General features: G+C 39.7%; 1 protein-coding gene across 1 annotated transcript; it reads right to left on the reverse strand.

Annotated features, from left to right (window-relative positions):
* Positions 1–1298: 1298 nt before the first annotated feature.
* LOC105520296 (probable C-mannosyltransferase DPY19L1) lies at positions 1299–14811 on the reverse strand. The gene is made up of 6 exons (XM_011953927.1): positions 14785–14811; positions 13153–13327; positions 12191–12290; positions 10911–11036; positions 3278–4597; positions 1299–2820 (listed from the first exon to the last, which is right to left on the reverse strand). The coding sequence occupies exons 1-5, from the start codon at positions 14809–14811 to the stop codon at positions 4441–4443; spliced, it is 585 nt and encodes a 194-aa protein (XP_011809317.1). The 3' UTR covers positions 1299–2820; positions 3278–4440.
* Positions 14812–15262: the final 451 nt, after the last annotated feature.

Here is a 15262-nt window from a genome sequence, read left to right on the forward strand (position 1 = left end):
ATGCTGTGAAATAAAGACCAATTCAGAAATGTAATGAAGTTTAAAAGTAGCTCCTCTTTTTCTGCATTGAGAACAATTTTATTGATTCAAATTAGAAAGTTCTAGTTGGGAGCAGGAGAAAAAGGAGGAAGAAGAGAGAAGCAAGCGATCTGTGACCTAGTGCTGATTATTGGCTGACCTCTAATAAAGGAAGAAGATTAGGATTTCTGGTGCCAAAACAAAAGTAATAAAGTGGAAAATGAATTTTTGCAATCCCCACACATCACTGAATTTATCTGTTGTCTTCTAGACAAAGTAATCCTACAAAAGGAAGTTCTATTTCAATGATTTTCACTCCTTTTCCATCTCTGAACTGAAAAGAAACAAGGTGCAGTTTGCAGCTTCAAAATATGTAGATAATCTATAACTCATATCAGTGTTCCGATTAAAAATTACCTAATCTGTTCTTTGCTCCTTGCAAGTTTCATTGAAGCAGCGCCCCCTAACAGGCAAAGACGGTACGTGGTAAAATTCAGTTCCTGGTAGATTGTCCATCAACCAGCTCTGGTGGGATTGCTGTCAGGCATGGAGCGCCCCCTGGAGGCCAGTCATCCAGCCAGTCTGTTCCCATCCATTAGAGCAGAGGCTCTCAAGTATGGTCCCTGGACGAACAGCATCAACACCACCTGAGAACTGTTAAGAAATCCAAGTTCTGGGGCTGCACCATAGGCCAACTGAATCAGAAATCCCTGTGGTGGGGCCCAGCAATCTACAGGCCTTCCAGGTGCTGCTGATGCCTGCTAATTTTGAGAACCACTGTATTACAACACCTCATTCCCCAAAGATGTCAGAATCAAGGTGCCATTGTGTTAAGAAATTAATTACACAGGAATGAACAGAGCTGAAATGTCTTTCTTACACAGAGAAAGAACCAAGAAGTGATGTTTGTATCAAGTAAAACATTGAGCTACAATTTAGAAAATTTTGATACTAATGTATTTTTTAAATACATTAAAGCAACTTTTAGCAACTCTTTAATTATTCCCAATATATAGTTTGAATGAATTATTGTGTCCCTTGATGAAAAGGAAAAAGGAATGTAAGTGACTATACCATAAATACAGGAAACGTTTGGATAATCTCAGTACCTACCACTACCAACAAGATCAAAGAGGCTACTCCCACTGTTGTGATCCCTCCCTCTCTTCTCAGGACTGCCATCTGACTCAAACCAGTTCATGGCTATCTGACTACAAAATGAAGCTGAACTTGATCACAATCAAGGTGGAAATGAAAATAACAATCAAGAAAAATACTTCCCTCATTTTTCATTTTTTAAAAATTTAACATATATAGTACATGTAAACAACTGGCATAAAATTCATAAAAATACAATACTCCTATGCAATATCACTTTATTCCTGATACATACTTTCAGTTTCTCATTAATATCACTGCCTATTTTAACACTATACTTTTTTTGCTAAGCATTTTTAGAGGCTTATCTTTTCAAAGAAATACAACACCACTTTGTTTTCGAAAATGTCATAGCAATAGCTATTTTGATCGCCTCTTTGCCCATCCTTACCTTCCTCACACTAAAGCAAAAATATTTTTAAATGCTAAAAGTATGCAAAACACTGTTTTAATACAGTTTTGTCACGCCTATGGAGCCTGCTACCACTCTGCATTGCCATCAAAGGTGCGGGTGCTCCACAGCACTGGTGCTGTGAGCTGTGGCCACGGCTGCATAGCAGGGACCTTCAGGCCTCTGCTCCAAACTGGCTCCCCTAATATGTAGCCACATTTTTTCTGGGGGTTACATTCATGAATACTGCTACAAAGGATCCTTCTGGAAAAAGCTAATTTACACTACTTTTAATGGTTCCCAGCAAATGAAACAGTTATAATAGTATTTTTAAAGTTTTTTTCCTATATGGTATTTCTACTTATTACATGTGAACTTATTTGGAAGGAAATTACTGGGGGTGAGAAAAATACAAAATAACTGTAAAAGTATAATTTTTAAAAGTTGTAACTGCTGGATGTACACAATCAGCCACACTCAGGTGAGCAACAATCACAGATAAGCAGAGCGCACCTCCCTCTCCCCGCCCATGTCGACTCCCATCCTCAGCCTCAAGTGTCCACTGCCCCTTTTCCTGGACTGTTGTGCATCATCGCTCAAATGTCGCCTTTAATCTACAAATCACGGGCTGCTTCCCTATTTTCTAAAACTAGCAAAAGCCTAAGAAATAAAAACAGTCAACCAGCAAATGAGAAACAGCGGCCCCAAATCTGAAGAACACTGCCAGAGTCCCTCTCCTGGGCCACTCCCAGGGAAGGAGCATCCCTGGGAGCTGCGACTCTGGGCTCTGGGGCAGGGTTGGGGGCGGTGCTTCTCTGAGGGCACACTCCTCAGGCTTCGCAGCTGACTCAGGTCGGCAAGCTGCTGCTTCCCCGAGACCAGGCCTGCCCTTGGGCTCTGGTAAGAAGGTAGAAAGGGAAGAGCGGCTTCCAGGAGTGGGCACCAGAAACCATCCCTGAGGACTAAGGTCTCAAGGACAATCCACAATGAGGTTAATCTGCCTGTGGTTAAGAAAGAGAAGCTGGATAATTAAATGTGTAGTCAGCCATAGTCACGGTTTGCTTAGAATTTAAAAGCCTAAAACCTTTTCTCAGAGCTATGAGGTTTCATTGTTTTGAAGAATCTCATTTCACACAAATTAACTTCTAAGAAACAAAAATTCATACAAGGAATTCAAAGAAGGTGTAGATATTTTTCAAAATAAAAATAAATAGAAAGAAAAAAACTAAAGAGGAGGACAAAATATACTCATTCTGTCAGGCCTCTGAGCCCAAGCCAAGCCATCGCATCCCCTGTGATTTGCACGTATATACGCCCAGATGGCCCGAAGTAACTGAAGAATCACAAAAGAAGTGCAAATACACTGCCCCTGCCTTAACTGATGACATTCCACCACAAAAGAAGTGAAAATGGCTGGTCCTTGCCTTAAGCGATGATATTATCTTGTGAAATTCCTTTTCCTGGTTCAGCATGGCTCAAAAAGCTCCCCCACTGAACACCTTGTGACCCCCACTCCTGCCTGCCAGAGAACAAGCCCCCTTTGACTGTAATTTTCCTTTATCTACCCAAATCCTATAAAATGGCCCAACCCTTATCTCCCTGCGCTGACTCTCTTTTTGGACTCAGCCCACCTGCACCCAGGTGATTAAAAAGCTTTATTGCTCACAGAAAGCCTGTTTGGTGGTCTCTTCACACGGACGCGCATGACACATTCCTCATACTGAAATGATGATTTTTAGAACCAAAATTATAACATAAAGCTTAAGGCTTTGTCTTATTAAAGACAGGTAATCTTAAAAGTAAAATATAAAAACTCCATTTATTGTTATTCTTTACCTTTTTGACAGCAAAATTAGTCATGTTTTGTTGTATCTTAATAATAAAAGAAAAATTACCATGTACTAGTCTACTGTTCCACTATAAATGATGTCTACTCAAATATACATTAGTTTCTAGATGTACTATATTTGGGGTTGTTCAAAATAGTTTTTCTTAAAACTGTAAGTAAACATGAAAAAATTTTAAAGTGGTTTCAAGGTATTAAAATATAAACATTTGAATAATGCTAAAAAATGAGAAAAATACAATTACCATTAATTTTTTTAAAACCAAGAATAAGTACCTGATAAGCAACTAAATGAGTAAACCGTACTTATTTGACAGAAAATGTGGGGAGGAGGAGAAGAGAGAGAGCAAGAGAGAGAGAGAGAGAGAGAGACATGGTAATGCCACATCGCTGGAAGTTAAGGGAATTTCCTAACCACAAGGTCCAAGAGTTTGGATTAATAATGGGCAGGAAAAGCTTCATTAACAAGAGAAGAGAGAACAAAAAGAGCACAAGGAAGGAAAACAGACAGACAGTTCTACACAGCAAACATTCCATGTCTGCCCCATCTACTGTAACTCAAGCTGATGACAGGGGCTGACGTGACCGAAGGACTTACAATAATCACTGAAATGTCCAAAAGACAACAGCGAGAGGCAGAAAAAAGAAGCATTAAAAGTTCTTACACTATAAAATCAGCCCCTACATAGTCAGAATTGTTCTGTATTTTCATGTCACCCTTATCTCAACCCATTGTGTTTTCTTTATACAGGTATCTTTGCTCACCTTAGCACAAATATCAAAGTCAAGTACAAGCATATACTCATTTGCATAGCAAATTTTAAAGGGTGCACTGAAACAGTAACCAATTGATAAAGGTAAAATTCATTTTTATAATTAAAATGACATTCAAATTGACCAAATAAAACGTTTTCTATTTGAAAACAGTTACCTACAAAAGTTTTTGGGATATGAACAACACATGACTTAGCAAAACTTTAAAACCGTTACTGATGTAGTTCTCCATAGGCAGCAGTTCATGTAGCAGTCATTCTTTTACAACTTCTAGGACTTTGTAAACACTGCTCTGGAATACAGTGGTGAAGTGAGGTTTGGAATCCTTCACCAAGAGATTACATAAGGGAGTTTTCCCAGTATTGGCAGGATCTTCTACATCCCAAATTTCAGGCATACTGCAACCAGGCCTAGAAAAATGAATGTACACATTAAAAATCAATGTGCATTATATAACTGCAGATAAAGCAGGGCACTTCTTATATTCCTGACCTCATTTCCTTTTTTCCTCTTAAATTATGTTAGTTTTTAAATAGTTCTGTCATATAGCTATTTTAAGTCTTTATAGGCTGCCATGACTCACTTTAGGACAAGGTGAATGCAGCAAAGGTGACTGTAAGGAAAGAAACAGACCTGCAGATACACATATCCAGGTGTTGGGGAAAGAGACACCTCAGTTAAACTCTGCCGCAGCTACTTACCAACAATGTGGTTCTGGGCAGGTAGCTTCCCTTGGTCTTAGTTTTCACATTTGTAAAATGAGGAAATAAACACCCATGACATAGGTTTGTTGTGAGAATTATGAGAGATCAGGTATCTAGCGCCATGCCCAGCACACAGAAAAAAGGTATAATATTGCTTTAAAAAATTATAATGAACAAATATGCTTAGTTCACAGGGAAGCTGCATTAATTGTACAGATGCTCCTCAACTTAGAATAGGGTATGTTCCAATACACCCATTATAAGTTGAAATGCATTTAATACACCTAATCTATCCAACATCACAGCTTAGCTGAGCCACCTGAAACATGCTAGGAACACTTGCATTAGCTGACAGCTGGACAAAATCATCTAATGCAAATGCTATTTTATGACGAAATGTTGAATATCTCATGTAATTTACTGAATGCTGTACTGAAACTGAAAAACAGATGGTTGTATGGGTATTTGAAGTATGCTTTCTACTGAATGCATATGGCCTTAACACTGTCACAAAGTCAAAAAATCAGTAGGTCAAACCATCTTAAACTGGACAGTCGATATTCTAGAATGAATCAATTTAAAGAAATTCTGGTAGTGTTGAGCATACATCTTAAACACACAATTAAGTCTCAAAAGCAATATATCTTTATAAAGAACAGAATAAGTAAAATTGGCATCATATGACATTTGCCTAAATAAGTCCTTCAAAATAACAGTACCATTTATTTTAAATCAATAACAGTTTTATAGATATAACTGTTGGATACTGTTATCTACCTTTTGAGGAATTTTAAAAAACAGAAAAACATATTGGAAAATTATAGAGAATTGACAACTGCTCAAGTTTTGTCATAATTGCTTCCCTTTTTATTTTTATTTTTAAATAAGAGAAAAAAAATTCCCAACAAGTCCCTCTTAGGTTTAGTAGCAGTCCCTCCCTCACTCTCCACCATGAGGCAAACACTGTACCTGGGTGTACATCATTTTCCCTTTTTAAATAACATCTTTAATTTAGCAGTAATCAGTCATTATAGAAGTATTAAAATATAGACCTACATACATTTTAAGCAGTGAAAGTCACCATCATCTCCAATAGCACTTCTCAGAGGTGACTTCTATAAACAGTCCAGCATATATCCTGCTGGACCTTTTTTTAAAAAAAATTATTTCAATAGCTTTTGCGAAACAGGTGGTTTTTGGTGACATGGATAAGTTCTTCAGCGGCAGTTACTGAGATTTTGGTGCACCCATCACCAGAGCAGTGTCAAGTGTACCCAATGTGTAGTCTTTTATCCCTCACCCCACCCCTTGCTTCCCCCGAGTCCCCACAGTCCATGGCATTCTTTTTTTTTTTTTTTTTTTTTTTTTTTTTTGAGACGGAGTCTCACTCTGTCGCCCAGGCTGGAGTGCAGTGGCCAGATCTCAGCTCACCGCAAGCTCCGCCTCCCAGGTTCCCGTCATTCTCCTGCCTCAGCCTCCCGTGTAGCTGGGACTACAGGCGCCCGCCACCTCGCCCGGCTAGTTTTTTGTATTTTTTAGTAGAGACGGGGTTTCACCGTGTTAGCCAGGATGGTCTCGATCTCCTGACCTCGTGATCCGCCCGTCTCGGCCTCCCAAAGTGCTGGGATTACAGGCTTGAGCCACCGCGCCCGGCCCATAGCATTCTTATGCTTCGCATCCTGGTAGCTTAGTTCCCACTTACAAGTGAGAACATACAATATTTGGTGTTTACTGGATCTTTTGTTATCCAATGTCAGACACACATACAGACACGGATATCATTATATACATAGATACCATGATGGTCAGTGTTGAGTGTCAACTTGATTGGATTGAAGGATGCAAAGTATTGTTTCTGGGTGTGTCTGTGAGGGTGTTGCCAAGGGAGATTAACATTTGAGTCAGTGGACTGGGAGAGGGCGACCCACCCTCAATCTGTGTGGGTACCATCTAATCAGCTGCCAGCAAGCTAGAATAAAAGCAGGCAAAAGAATGTGGAAGGACTAGACTCGCTGAGTCTTCTGGCCTCCATCTTTCTCCTAGCTGGATACTTCCTGCCCTTGAACGTCAGACTCCAAGTTCTTCAGTTTTTGGACTCTTGGGTCTACACCAGTGGTTTGCCAGGGGACCTTGGGCCTTCAGCCACAGATTGAAGGCTGCACTGTCAGCTCTCCTACTTTTGAGGTTTTGGGACTCTGACTGGCTTCCTTGTTCCTCAGCTTGCAGACGGCTTATTGTGGGGTCTCACCTTGTGATCGTGTGAGTCAGTACTCCTTCATCAACTCCCTTTCATATATACATCTATCCTATTAGTTCTGTCCCTCTGGAAAACCCTGACAGATGCTCTTGAGTTGTTTTTACAAAAATGGAATTATTCTGGGACTCTATCTATACTCAACAATAAAATGTGGCACTATTTTTCCATCTCAGTGCATAAAGACCTACTCTATTGTTCTAAAAACTGCTAGTTCTCATATGTATTAACCAGTTCTTTACAGACACTTTGTTTCCCATCTTGCCATTATAAAGCAATGCAGCTACAAGCAGTCTTGTACCAAGCTCCCTTCTACAAGCTAAACCTCTAGAGCAATGGTCCCCAACCTTTTTGGCACCAGGGACTGGTTTAGTGCAAGACAATTTTTCCATGAACTGGAGAGTGGGGGCGATGGTTTTGGGATGAAACTGTTTCACCTCAGACCATCAGGCATTAGATTCTCATAAGGAGCATGTGCCCTAGATCCCTGGCATGTGCAGTTCTCAATAGGGTTCGTGCTCCTATGAGAATCTAATGCTGCCACTGATCTGACAGGAGCCAGAGCTCAGGCTGTAATGCTCACTCACTCTCCACTCACCTCGTGCTGTGGGGCTGGGTTCCTAACAGGCCACAGACCAGTACTGGTCCATGGCCGGGGGCTTGGGGACGCCTGCTCCAGAGGCAGCATTATCACTCTGCCAAAGGACTGCACAATTTTTTCTTACCTTCCCTTTATCAAACTATCCCCTAGAAATGTTTTGCCAGTGAGAGTTCCCATGAAGAGGGTTCAAGTGCACACTTTTTGCACCCCCCTTGCTGACACTGGTTTCTGCTGACATGGAACACCTATGATCATATGGCTGGACATGGGTTTTCTACCTTGTAATTTTCTCATACACGTCAAGGCTGAACTGTTACAACACTGAGGGCCCATGGTGGCAGAGAGTGAGACACACGGAAACTAGAGAACGACCCACAGTTTTCCTGAGTTCAACAGCTTTTAGGAAAAAGAGAGGGCAAACAGCTGTCTTGGAGAGCTCTGGGTGCCTTGTGCAACACGATTTAGTCCTCATCTGAGTTTCCCAAGGTTTCCCCAGGCCAGCCATCTGCAAATAGCATTAGTGGAAATCTGAATAATTTTCTTCTAAATACATGTATTTTATGTCAACTCTATTATTGGAGTAAAAGAAAACAGAGAACTGTAGTTAATTAAAAACTAATCTACAATTTGCATGCAAATAGATTTGAGTGTTTATATTTAAACACAGTGTCAAATATTTAAGGAATAATCAAGCCATACAATTAAGCCACTTGTAAATGAGATCATTTAAACATAGTGCTCACCAACTGCCAGGCACAGATTAAGCACTAGATGAATATTGGTCCCTCTTTCCCTTCCTCTCCCGTCTGAGTTCCCCATCTGCTTCCCCCATTCCGACAGACTTTCATGTCCCAGCAGTCTGCAGGGGTTTCAGGCTGATCACAACTGAAATGGAGAGTGAAGGCCAAGGAGGTAAGGAAGGTCCCAAACCTGGCAGAAAGCTTTGTCAAGAAACTTCCTACTCTAAATGTAAACACTAGGTAAATACTAGTCATTCTTCACTTCCCTCCTGTCTGAACTCCCCATTCGCTTCCCTGTCGGGACAGAAAGCGCAGCTTCTGTTTTGTGTCAGGGTTGAAGAGAGTGGCCCTGTCCAAGGTTTCCGGCCAGCGCATCATCAGCCTGGCTCAGATCTTGTACTAGATGGAGAGTGTTGTGTTGATGAGTGGGAAAACAGATGAGAGAGTCACTTTCGTAACTTCCTCCCACTCAACTCCTGCTGTGACAGACACAATAAATGGCAAGTCAAGGTCCAGATGGGGAAATCCAGCACCCCCTCTTCTGCACCCCACCTCTCAGTCTGAGTGCTCGTAAGTGACCTGAAGTCAGTTCAGTGTCTGCTATTTTGTTTAGTGTGCAAAGTTTATTGCCATACTTCCTGAATTTGCCTTCGTATCCCTTCTTGTGTGGGTAAAACAGTGCTCTGCCTACTGTGCAAACAGCATGAACCCGAACATGAGACTGTTAGAGCTATGCAAATCCAGGGAGCTCTCCCAACACTCTACAGCACAAAGCCTCTGCAGCTTTCACATATTCAGGCTCTACACGGGGGTCTAGGGAAAAATGAACTCTCTCATCAAGGCTCATTGTTAGCTTGGAGAAAAAAGGTTATGAAAATTATTTTTATGTTCCAGCAACTTACAGTTATTTCGAGAGAGTGAAGCCCACAGAAATAAAGAAGATCCCAATTCTAGTAGAAAGCTATGCTAAGAACTGAGTTCTTCCTATTGCAAATGTCAGCCTACCATTCATTTCATATAATTTCCTGATAAGATCGTCATAAGATGCTTAGAACTTTTCTGTCCTAAATTTATATAACAATGTTAAAGGTGAGTATGTGAATTTCATATATATTCACAAATGCTTAAAACACTTTCTGAATTATTACAAAATAACATTTTCTGTAAATCCTGACTGAATTCAAACCATGGAGCACATATTCATAGGAAAATCATTCTATAATCAATTATTTTAGTTGCCTGATGAGCAAAGCTGTAAATACTATGTCACAGAACTATTTTTCACTCACGACTCAGTATTTAACAATGTTGTCTTAATCCCATATGTGTCACTGAAATATATGGTGGGCAAGTATGATCAAGCCACAAATATAACAATCTCTTGAACACTTTTGTTTAGTTACAGAGTAGTAAGAATTTTAAAAATATTATTATTTCATAAAATAGTGTTTATTTCTGATAAAATTGTTCCTGTACTGTGCTCTTCATGAAGTGAATGTTTTGGTACTTTAAAAGCAGGCTACTGTAACCTGCTGTCCAGTCACTTACGTGCCACATTCTTAGCTTTAGACTCACATCTGCTTTGAAGATCTTCCTGTCACTTGGGGCTATACTCAGCTTAGTAAACATCTCTGTGGAAATAGAAACTTTTAAAAACTATAAACCCAAGAGAATGTGGGTCGCAGTAAAGTTAGTTTCCCATTCAAATAAGATGTGAAACACCGGGAAAGAAAAATTTCAGTCTGAGTTGATGCTGACAGGGTATCCCATCCATCGATAGGACATGGTGTAGCACAGAGACCTAGTACGGATAATGCGGCCCCTGGTGCTCAGCTGCCTGACTTCACCAAAAGAGACTCCCTATTACTTGGTTTCAGACCCTGGAAGTCTTTTGAAAGAAAATATATCCAACTTTAAATAAAAGTTTCTTTTAAAACATCAAAAGCAAATATGAACAATTTGGGAGATTATCAACTAGTGCCAATAAAAATTTCTTTAAGGTAGTACACATACAAATCATTATTTAAAAAAAAGATATTTATAAAGACTAGAAAAGAAAGTCTCCAAATCACTATCTAAAAGGTTTTTTCAGGCCAGGCGTGGTGGCTCACACCTGTAGTCCCAGCACTTTGGGAGGCCAAGGCCGGAGTAGCACTTGAGGCCAGGAGTTTGAGACCAGCCTGGCCAACATGGCAAAACCCCATCTCCAATAAAAATACAAAAATTAGGCGGAGGCTGCAGTGAGCCCAGATCATGCCAGTGCACTCCAGCCTGGGCGACAGAGTGAGAGCCTGTTAAAAAAAAAAGTTTTTCCACATATACTTTATGTTATATACACACCCGTCACCAGCAAAGTATTTGCCATGTGCTTGAATTAACCTTCATGTCTTCTGATTATAAAATGTTAACTGTGTTGATACTCACTTGGATCTTCTTACACACCATGACTCTTCTAGAATGTAATAGTTCACTTTTAACTTTATCAGTTCTCGCTTCACTTCTTCAGCTGCTTTCCGACTATACATTGAGTATACTATTTTCATTCTGGCTCTTTAAAGAAAAATAATTGTGCACAAAATTTTCAAGATTAAAACGATATAATCAACACATTTGGAAGAAAGCACTGAATTAGACTAGACGATGATGAAGAGGAATCCAGTCAGGAGGAAATTCTCCATGGAAGTTCCGGCTAAGGGCATCAGTGAGGTCAAAAGCAGAAGGTGGAAGGAGGACAAGTCGTGGGAGATGAGAGTCACCTTTAACGCACCCCTACATTTCCAAACTTGGTCATCTTTGTGTTTGTTCACCTATTTATTTGTCTTAAATTCTTTACTACTCCATCACATGTAAGAGTGAGGTACCCTGTGTGTGAACAGGGATGAACTACAGCAAACACAACTACAGGACTACTCTGAAGCTGCAACAGTCCCAGCTTAGACATCAACAGTAATTCACATTAAATGGTTCTTCATTTTATTTCTAGACTTAAGAAAAACTAAACTTATTTAACAAAATTGGTCTGGAAATTAGCTTGATGAGATTGATTTTTTAATGAAAAAGCTTATTTGTAAATGTACATGCCATTGTTATGCAAAAGAAGATGCTAATAAGATTCACCTAATCACTTAGAAAATGAATAGCTTCACCTGCCTTAGAAACTGCATGAAAAATTAAATTAAAAAATAATTTAGACAACACGTCTCTAAATTATTTTCTAAAGTCTCAAAAAAATCTAAAAAACAGAAAACACCCAAGATCATTCTAACAGGCTATACTGGTGAAAACCAGAATAAACTCCTCTTTGAATGGGATTCTATTTCAAATCATTTCTCCAAACTCAAGAAAAATCACCTATGAGAAAACCTTAATAAACACTCTAAGCTAAACTCTTCAGGAAGTTACAGGATGAAAAGAACTTAGACATTTTAGAGCCCTGTTAACCTGTGGGAAAGTGCTAGAGTATGACTTCCTTTTTCTGCCTGGTAGAGAAGATGGCCCCCAATGTTGTCACTTTTCTGCCCTGTGAAGCCTTAACGGATTTGTTTAGAGCTTAGCAGTCTTATTTCAGCCTTCTGCTCCCTGACTCGATAAGCCTCAGTTCATCATATCCTTTTGGAACATTCCTCATTACTTTGCTGGTGTCCTCCACTCACTGTCCATTTGCATGGAAGGTTTGTTTTGATGATGCAAGACTGTGCACTGACCTCAAGCCTGTGTCTTCATAATGTGGATGAGTCACAATGGGCCGAAGCGCAGAGAGCTTAACACTTGCCATCCTGGGCATGGCACCCGAAAACACTGCATCTGGAAAGCAAGAGGAAGGTCTCAGGAAGACACTCAGTAATGGTGAGAAGGGGTCTCCTTCAAGTTTAAATCAATTATTTCACAGGTAACAGAGCGGAGGCCCAGCAGGTTCATGACTTCAAGATTCAAGGGCAGAATTAGAATGAAGTCAGATGGTTGATAAAGTAGCAGTTGGCAGCCAGGCCTGGGTAAACTATTTTCCTTGGAAAATAGAACTTCATCATCTCATCATTAAAGATTTCTTTCTTTCTTTAAGAAAAAAATCTTAGAAATCTTTCCTGAATCTAGAAAAGAAGTATCAAATGGACTAGGAAAGCTTTATAGTAACAAGGAATTCTGGAAGATGATTTAGTATTCAATCATTTGACACTCAGATGACAACAAAGACTCCCTTTCCACACATGAGTAAAATATCACATTCCATGAGTGAGTTTATTTCAAGAAGGAATGTGAAGGACTAATATTAAAAATTCATTAAGAAAATAAACACAGTAAAAATTACTTTATTCCATGAGTGAGTTTATTTCAAGAAGGAATGTGAAGGACTAATATTAAAAATTCATTAAGAAAATAAGCACAGTAAAAATTATTTTAAATGTGGCATTTATGACTGTGAATAAATTTTGAAAAAATTAAAATCTATAAAAAATGGCAGAATAAATTACTAAGAACTTATGTATAACATTTCCCCTGCAAACCATTTAAACAGGATTGATATCTCCTTTGTTTTAGATATTCTAAAAGCAACATTGCTTAGAAAGAGTAAGATCAGTGGAAGTAACTAGGGTTTAAGAGTTTGCAGTGGTATACAAAATTGTGGGAAAAACAGCTAAAAAATACGACTTTTTTTTTTTTTTTTAACTTGGTTTAGTACTATATTTGATCCACTCTATAAGTTCTTCTTGTGGCAAATTGCTGAACTCCCCTACAATATTCCAGTGGGTTTGCAGATTTGCTGAACCTTGTATTGACATTGCTGCCAATATAGCAAAAACAACAGCACCAGGATGTACTTTGCAAAAGAGCCATCCAAATAGCTGAAACCAAATTAAGAATACATTGGCAATTGTTAGTATAAAGTAGTATGCATCTGTTATGCAAAACTTCTTCCCAGAGAAGAATGTGGCCTCTGCTAGAGTCCCAAAAAAAGGATTAATTATCCTAAAGAAAAAGCCCCAAAATAATAATCTTCGGGATCAAAAGAATTCTACCATCAGCCTCATATAAGTGGAACACAATGTAGGAAGCTCTTTTCTCAACCTGCTTTCTCTACTCCCAGATTCAAGTAAAGCCACAACCACCGACGCAATTTACAAGGCCCCAGGGCAAAACAAAACTGTGGGGTCTCTTGTTAAAAAATTATTAAGACGTTCAAAACAGCAGCAGCAAACATTCAACCAAGTTCAGGGTCCTTCTGAATGTGAGGTCCTGTGTGACCAGCAGGAACCCCACACTTGCAAAACCTGCCCTGGGTGACACTTTCTATTAGATTGGTGCAAAAGTAATTGCGGGTTTTGCTATTTTAATGACAAAACCCGCAATTACTTTTGCACAAACCTATATCATCAGTCATGCTGTGGGATAAAGACTCAAGGTTAAAGGCTTCCAACCAGCCTCCTCTCCTGTGCCAGCCTGAAGGGGTCAGAAAGGAGGAAAGTAGTGCCTTTCTAACATAATACAACATTCTGATTGGGAACCTTGAGGCTGGCTACTTTTTTCCACATTCAAATAGTCCACACTCCATAACAAGAATTTGTTCTCTTGATCTTTCTCTACATGTCTACAGAGCTAGATTTCAAGTTTTTTGAGGGCTTATAAACACTGGCTTTTGACTTTTCTGTCCACTACTCTATCCTCCATTCCTAGAGTGCACAGTGTAGGTGCTTAGTGACTATCTGCTACGTTTAAAGGAGGTGCTGCTGTTGTACGTAGGCTGGTTGACTGGTGGAAAGCTGACACTATGAAGAAGCATCAGTCTGCGAACACAGAGCAAGGAGGCAGTTCTCCAGGGAAATGAGCAGCAAACCGCCAAGGAAGGCTTAAACTAAATTGTAAAAAGCACAAGTCAAGAATGTACATACAAATGTGTACCAAATGAAAAAAAAATTTAAGTTTGACACTAAAAAAAAGAACATATAATTTTCAAGCACTTATAACTTGACATTGTTAGAATTCTTCGTGATACGAATGTCAAAACAAAAAAAGTTATTATTTGTACAATTAAGCTCTGCTTTCTATCAGCACCTGCAGTAACCACCCATGAACTCAGTCTGTACTAAATCAGTGTTTGTTGTACACCAACAACTATTTTAAAGTCTTTAGAAAGATAGAAAATGATCAGCTTTGGCCCTTACCCTTTAAGAAAGATAAGTACAAAACCATGAAGAGCTTTAACTATAATCACTTAAAAGACTTTGTAATTCATTATTTTAGGGCCACTCAATAAGAAAGGCTAAAATTATTATAGTAGCTATACTCCAACATAACATGTTACCTGTCTTGAGCAGATCAGTGACGCCATAACACACGTGTGGTGTCAAGAAGAGTTTTAGTCTCATAATTAAAATACCAAGGGCTGTATATGCTAACAATTCCTGTCCCGACCTGCAGGACAGTCGAACGGACCCTGAAAGGGGGAGTGGGAATGGAGGAGACAAGAAAACACAAGAAATGGAGACAAGACAAATAGCCTGATCAAGTCTCGTTTAATGGTGGCAGTGTAATGCCTTATATAGGCTGGCAAGGGAAGAGGTTGGGCGAGGGCGGTAACGGGGGGCTGGGTTCTCTCAAATTACAATTGCGCATGCGCCGTGGGTTTGTAATTTTCCCGGGCGCGAAAATGTTTGCGCGTGCGCGGGAAAGGTTGGCGCGCGCGGGAAATGTTTATAATAAAGAACCCGGAAATGTGCCATCTTGTCTCCGCTTTGCGGAGATCAAGCAACAGAGGTTGGCTAATTCCGGGCCTCATGGCT

The sequence above is a fragment of the Colobus angolensis genome, unplaced genomic scaffold (genome assembly GCF_000951035.1).
Source record: "Colobus angolensis palliatus isolate OR3802 unplaced genomic scaffold, Cang.pa_1.0 Scaffold378, whole genome shotgun sequence".
Lineage (NCBI taxonomy): Eukaryota > Metazoa > Chordata > Mammalia > Primates > Cercopithecidae > Colobus > Colobus angolensis.

Excerpts from the sequence above, each read along its gene's own strand:
- LOC105520296 (XM_011953927.1), bottom strand. The coding sequence starts at position 14,811 with ATGGCGTCACTGATCTGCTCAAGACAG. Across the intron at positions 13,328-14,784 it reads CACTGATCTGCTCAAGACAG|CTATTTGGATGGCTCTTTTG; the intron begins GTAACATGTTAT and ends ATTTGGTTTCAG. Across the intron at positions 4,598-10,910 it reads TGGTGTGTAAGAAGATCCAA|GCCTGGTTGCAGTATGCCTG; the intron begins GTGAGTATCAAC and ends TCATTTTTCTAG.